Source organism: Corvus brachyrhynchos, unplaced genomic scaffold (assembly GCF_000691975.1).
Source record: "Corvus brachyrhynchos isolate BGI_N302 unplaced genomic scaffold, ASM69197v1 scaffold1555, whole genome shotgun sequence".
NCBI classification, from domain to species: domain Eukaryota; kingdom Metazoa; phylum Chordata; class Aves; order Passeriformes; family Corvidae; genus Corvus; species Corvus brachyrhynchos.
Window position 1 is genome coordinate 4,065 of NW_008237952.1, and position 6,944 is coordinate 11,008.

A 6,944-nucleotide genomic window follows, 5' to 3' on the forward strand; every position below is an offset into this window, starting at 1 on the left:
CTCTACAACAAAACACAAAAGGGAAATATGCCTCTCTGGAAACAAAAACCCTAAACCCCAAAGCACAATTGCAATGAATGATGTTGGGGTGAAGTAAGTTTGAAAAGAGGTGGAAAACAATCCTTTTGGAGGAATGTGTTGTTTAAGTATTGATTTTAAAATCTATCTTTTTTGATTCTTTCTTGCTTAACTCGCTTATTGAATTTCACTGCTAAATTGTAGAAATATCAGTCTTTTGTAGATAAACACATGCCTTGTGTTTGGAAGCTACTGAGAAAATATATATGTATTCAGCTGTTTTCTTTCAGATAGCACCCCAGAGCTCTAGGAATGGGTGAAGATATTTTTCATGCTGTATTGAAATAAAAATATTAGCTCTTGGAGAGTACATTGAATCAACTTTCTTTGTTTTCCAATAACAAAATAGCTAATGACACAAATAATTTTGAGATGGTATTCGATGGACTTACGGGGTCTTGTTCCTCTACACATAGTAAGAAGGGTGTCAGTGATTTATGTGTCTTCAGCTAGTAATTACAGGGATGTAATTAATGCAAGTCAAAACAGAACATAGATCCAAAGATATAAGCTGTGCTAAAATGCTTTCAGATCTCAATTTTCCCCCAGTACTAGCTTTTGCATTTCTTTACCTATCTTTCACTAAAGTTTTCTACTTGTTTATAAATCCCCTGTGACCTGAGATACACTGACAGTGACTCTCTCTTAGAGATGCTTCTTTTTCTATAAGACTTAAAAGTACAGAACAAAGAAAATTTTAGTGTCAATTTATTCTGTACTGGCTCATGTAAGTCAAGGGTTAAAGGACAAAGCTTCATAAAAGTGCTTTTCTCTTGTACAGAAAGCAAACCACTGAATCACATACGGAACTTTAAAGCCTAATTTTCTCCTTTGCAGTTTATATCTCTTCAAACTAGGATTAGCTCCACAGATCCAGGACCTCCTGGGAAAAGTAGACTTCACAGGAAAAAAAATGCTAATATAATCATATGTTAGATGGTTTTTTTACCCTGTAAATCTGCTAACATTGTGCATATATTCTATTATGGGCTCTCTCCTCTGAAAACATTGTTACAAACAGTGTTACAAATTAAACAGGTGGGAGGCTGCTGTTTTTAATGATTGTCAGTCTCCAAGGGACAGGAGGGAGCGAGGTTGCATGGAATACTTGTCATATCTTAGAGTCTTTCAAAAGGGGGAGGAAAACTGCTCAGAAGCCCTGGCCACAAGCACTTTCAGAAACGTTTTTGTAGGTCTGGTTGTTCGTAGTGAAATTGTCACGCTTATGTTCTGATAATGTTTCCTTTTATTTTTTTGTCTGAACAGAGGAAGAAATCAGCAACATGCGAAAGGAGCTAGAGAAATATGGTATACAGATGCCATCTTTTAGAAAAATTGGTGGCATTCTGGCCAGTGAATTATCAGTGGATGAAGCTGCTTGTAAGTGTGACTCTTGTTGTGTTCTCTACCGAGTGCTTTGACAGGATGCTAACAAAATATTTTCTGTGTTCTAATTCACTTCATTTGCCACCTCCTAATAACTAGAAAGAAAAGCAAGCAAGTTTTCACTATCACATTGCTTCATTGTTACAAGGCCTCTTCAAAATTTGCAGTCTGAGTTTTTTAGTATCCCCATTGAACCATAGGAAGTGCTACCAGAAGCAAAGATTACTTACAATATTTTGAATGGGTTTAATGTTTTGGTAGCTAGTGCTCCTCTAGAATAATGAATTGGGCTCTGTGCGTGCACCATGTGGGTACAATGTAGATGGCCATGGGAACATGGATGTGTATTTTCTGTGTCTCCTCTTTTTATTTTTTGCCTTTTGCAGTTTTCCTAAAACACCCAAACAGGTTGATGTGAGGACAAGTCATTGTTCCAGACAGACAACTCTCTCACATATGGTGTTGTATATGTGGAACTTGCCTCCACGGGTAGCTTTCAATCTGTCTGACCACTGGCATGTGACCCCACAGCATGGTAGAACCCTGCTGGGGGGTAGGTCCTGCTGGACAGTTATGGTTCTTTTGAGCCTGTCTTGAACAGCTTCCATTCAAAAACAGAATTAAATGCTTTTTCTGCTGTCCATGCCTATTCATCTATAAGTCTGGTTGTTTTTCTCTATATCACTATTTTTTTTTTAAGAAATGAAGTGATATATTACAAAAAAATTGCTTGCATTTAAATGATGTGAAATCAAGTGTGCCCACTTAAATCAACACTTGAGCTCCAGTAATTTTGTTCAAGATCCCATTCTTTTCAGCAGGGTAAACTGAAGAACAGAAGGGCTGGCTTTAGAATGTTCCATTGCTGCTTCATTCAATCTTGCAAAGTGGCAAGCTGATTCATTATGGTATTTAGTGTGCTGAAAGTTTCAGAGCCCACAACACACTGATGTTGATTCACATTATCTGTATTGTATATTTTGAAGCCTGCTTAATATGTGCATGCTTCACCAAAGCTAGCTCTTAAAATGCTGCCTTTTGAAGTGGCAGGAGTTTTTTAGCAGATTTTTAGATATTTAGTGACTATGAAGCATTTTTTCAGGGAGCTTCCTCTGCCGAAGATGAAAGGGCTGAAACATCCTTCACTTCCTTTAACTCCTGAAGTGTTTTCAGTCTTAGAAAAGCAGGGTTTCCTTATGCTGGTTCTGTCCCTTGCTCTGCCCCACAACAGGAAACATCTGCTATAGGAACCCTCACACACTAGGGAGGTTGGATAATGGAGATCCTACCAGAGGAAGGGGTCTACCATCCTTCTTAAGTGGAGTATGCAAAAGGAGATATGAAGGTGAAACAACTGCTGATGACTCCTACTCAGCTCCAGCAATTGTATAAATCAGCATGGAAAGAATAAGCTTAAGTGCTTTCACAGAGAGCTCATTCTTCAAGGAAACCTCTCTCTTATTCTGTGCCTCCAGCCTGCTCTTTCAAGTCCAGTCAGGCTGTTTCTCTTGGTGGGTTCACATCTACCAATATCCATTCGATTCTCTCCTATCTTGAACCTATCTTTTGTCTGCTTTTTGCTAGCTTCACTTAGGTTAGTGAAGCTTCTTACACAACTGTGGAAGAGATAATATCCTTCCGGTGTGTTCTGTGAGGATGTTTGGATCATGTATGTGCCTAAGGACAGTTTTCTTAGTCCCTTGGAGTGGATATGGATGTACACAGAACCACAGAATGTCTCAAGCTGGAAGGGACCCATATGGACAGTTGAGTCCAAGTTCCTAATCCTCACAGGATTACCCAAATCTAAACCATAGAGCTAGGAGCATTGTCCAGATGCTCCTTAAACTCTCTCAGGTTTGATGCGGTGACCATTTTCATGGGAAGCCTGTTCCAGTGACTTACCACCCTCTCAATGAAAAACCTTTTCCGAATGTTCAATGTGAACTTTGTCTTTTCACAAAGTTTAGTGACAAACAAACCCCTGAAAATCCTCCACCATGCTAGCTGTTTGTACTACCCAGCTGATATTGTGCTGAACTGAGCTAGAGTGAAACAATTTTAGAACAACTTGCTGGCATGAACTTAGTGCTAAGCAATGGATTATCCACCAACAGCTATGCAACTCCCAGTAGCTGCCATTTCTGAGGATGTATAGCTTCACTTCATCCTTCATTTGCCCCATTGAGTTTTCAGTCACATGTTCTTTTGTCTGACTTCCCTAAATTTGTACACTCCTTTGTTTTTCTAGAACCATAAATCTGAAGCATCTTTGCTTTCTTTCATAAACTTGAGCGAAACTGAAGTCTTTCAGACTCTGATATTTAGACCTTCAGTTAAACTTAACCTAAATAACAGCTTTTTACTGCATGCTTTTCTCCACTTTGTCAGAACCATGCAGGGCCATGTAGAGAAAGGGTATTGATAGACTAAGGAAAGATGGTCATTGTGTTTTGCCTTCACACATCTCCTTGGTGGCATGAAAGTAAATCCTAGGCAAGCTGCTGTGATGATAAATGGGGAGCTGCAATGTTCCTCCTTTGGGATATGATCTAGATACATATTTATCAGGAATTACATTTTATATAGTAAAGCCTGTAAAATATTTGAGATTAATGTGCCACCAGACAGCCATTGGGGTCTCTTTGTGGCATGAAGGTACAGATAAAGTGCAGCTCTAGTTAAGTTCTTCACTTGCACTAGAGTGATCTTAGGACCAAATGTGTGCAGGGAGTAACTGGGAAGCGTGTGTGAGCACTAAACTTAATTCAGCTGTAATTGGTTTTGAATTTGTACACTAATGCAAATTTACTGTGTGAAAAAACATGAGCTTTTCTGACTCTGAAGTTTTTGGAGTCAAGCATTTGTTTAGTAGCTGAAGTTTTCTTGTTTTCTCAAAGGAAAGGCTTAACACTTAAGCTGATCAATGGCTGTAGTGAGTCCTATGACACTTTTTATCCTTTTTCCTGTGTAGTAATATTTTGAGAACCCTCAAAAGCCTGCTGGGTGTTTTTTGCCTCCATTTGAAGTCTGCTGTTTTGCTGTCTCGTGGTAGGTGACAGGAGGAGGGACCATTACATCAGTGTCTCTCATGTGCCTGGTGGTTCATGGAGATTTTGATGTGCAAAGAACCATCTCAGAGAGGCTTAAATGTGATGTGCAGGGCTGCATCCTGCCTAGGGGGGGGTCTTAAATGTGTTTTTCCAGAGGACAAGTTTATTGGATCTTCAATTTCCTTATTCTTGTGTAGCATTTCTCAGGTATACTCCATTTAGACAGTACTTTTATTTGGACGCAAACACACAGCTTGAAGGTAAAAAAATACTTTCAATTCCTCCATGTAATTAGCTTCTAAATAAAATAGGACTTGAGTGATAAAATGTAACCCATATTTTATTGTCTGTCAGTACAATATTAACCATGTTACAGTTTAGCCCCAGCCAGCAGCCAAACCCCATACAGCTTCTCACTCACTTTCTCAGGTCTTGCTGGTGGGGGAATATCAGAAGAGTAAAAGCTGGAGAACTCAAGGGTTGAGAAGAAGACAGTTTAATAGGGAAAGCAAAGGCTGTGCACACACACAAAGCAAAATAAGGAATTCATTCACTGCTTCCCATGGGCAGGCAGGTGTACAGCCATTCCAGGAGAGCAGGGCCCCATCACACATGATGGTGACTTGGGAAGACAAAACTCCATCACTCCAAATGTTCCCTGCTTCCTCCTTCATCCCCCCCTTTATACACTGAGCATGGTGCCACAGGGTCTGGAATATCCTTTCGGTCAGTTGGGGTCACCTGTCCTGGCTGTGTCTCCTGCCAGTCTCCTAAGCACCCCCAGTCCCCTCCCCAGTGTGGCAGTACCAAAAGCAGAAACAGCCTCGGCTCTGTGCAAGCCCTGCTGAGCAACAGCAAAAACATCTCTGTATTATCAGGCCTGAGTTCAGCACAAATCCAAAACACACCCCCATACCAGCCACTGAGATGAAAATTAACTCTACCCCAGCTGAAACCAGCACACCCCAGTTTGGGTGAAGGGTGAACATGGAGTAGACAGTGATTTGCCACCTTTAAGTAAACACGAAGTTCTACAGTCTAGAGAAAACATGGAGTGGAATGTTCTAATCTGTAAATTGTTGAACACAAACACACCTTTCAAATAAATCAGAAGAAACAGTGACAGCTTTGACTTTTTTGCTTCCTGATATTTAGGACTATGCTTTCAATTTTAGTGCATGCAGCTGTAATAGCAATCAACGAAGCTGTTGAGAAGGGAATAGCTGAGCAAACCATTGCGACTCTGAGGAACCCAAATGCAATGTTGCTCAACGTGGATGAGGAACTGGCGCAGGACTATCAGAATGAGCTCTTTGACGCTAAAAGGAAGAAAGAATCAAATGCAAGACTCAAGGCAGTGGTGTTTCATTTGTACTCCTAGTACATGTGTTCCTTCATGTTTCTTCTTATGCTGTAGTATTATTGTTTCAAAAATTAACCTAATTTTTAAAATTAGTACAACTAGGAAGAAACCCCCACTTTTAAGATAACGAAGAGAAATAATGGTAATGCAATGAGCTAAAAGCCAATTTTATAAGAATATGATTACTATGAGTATGATGCAGCTTAACTTTGCCCAAAGGCTAAAAATACCAGAAGACTAAATACTAAAGAAGACTAGTTTTCCTCCATTAATTGCTTTAGAAAAAACAAATTTACTGCTTAAAAAGTTGTAAACAGAATAATACCCTTTTTTGAGTATAAAGTATAACCTCTGCCACAGATATTTAATATGAAATTATTTACATGAGAGCTAATGGTCTCCATAGTTAAAAATGCTATACTATATTTACATTATTATTTTACAGGAAGCAGTAAACTGCTCAGCCAGTTATGACAAAGTGCTAATTTCTTCAGTTCACTTAGTCAACAAATTGCTTTACAAATACATTCAGTAAATGCTTCAGCTGATGCACTTTAATGACTTCGGCTAATAGCTTTTTTCTCTGCAAACTGTTATGTGTGAACTAGCAACAATTTTGCTTTCTTAGAACAGCCCAATTTCTGATGAAGAGAGAGATGTCTACGAGGAGTTGCTGACACAAGCTGAGATTCAAGGCAATATCAATAAAATAAACAGTAAGCTATTCTGGATCCTTGTGGAAATATGCACACAACACGTGATCTTCCAGATTCCAGCTGAACACAACTTGAGTCCACCTGAACAAACAAAATATTTCTATGGAAACTTGTAAAATATGCACAAGTTGCTAATCCCTGCCTATAATTGGTTTTTTCATGCTATTCCTTCTCTACTAATCTTTGGTGGGGGGAGCTAATGTCTGTTTGTGGTTTTTGCTGTAAGGTTCAGAATGAAATCATTTATTGCCTGCTCTGTTTCCTTACATTCTTTTTGTGGGCAGAATACTGTAAATTTTGACCCCTCTTCTGTATAGGCCCAAAATTCATTCATAAGCTTCCACTTAG

At 39.3% G+C, this 6,944-nt stretch overlaps 1 protein-coding gene across 1 annotated transcript in view; it reads left to right on the forward strand.

The window, feature by feature from the left end:
* The window catches only part of LOC103614928 (ras GTPase-activating-like protein IQGAP2), a gene marked incomplete at its 5' end in the record, with an annotated part of 10,242 nt that extends 3,304 nt beyond the window's left edge, over positions 1–6,938 (forward strand). Inside the window, 4 exon segments of the mRNA XM_017733337.1 lie at positions 916–979; positions 1,341–1,458; positions 5,693–5,874; positions 6,509–6,938. Of these exon segments, the coding sequence (XP_017588826.1) occupies positions 916–979; positions 1,341–1,458; positions 5,693–5,874; positions 6,509–6,712 (568 nt within the window).
* Positions 6,939–6,944: the final 6 nt, after the last annotated feature.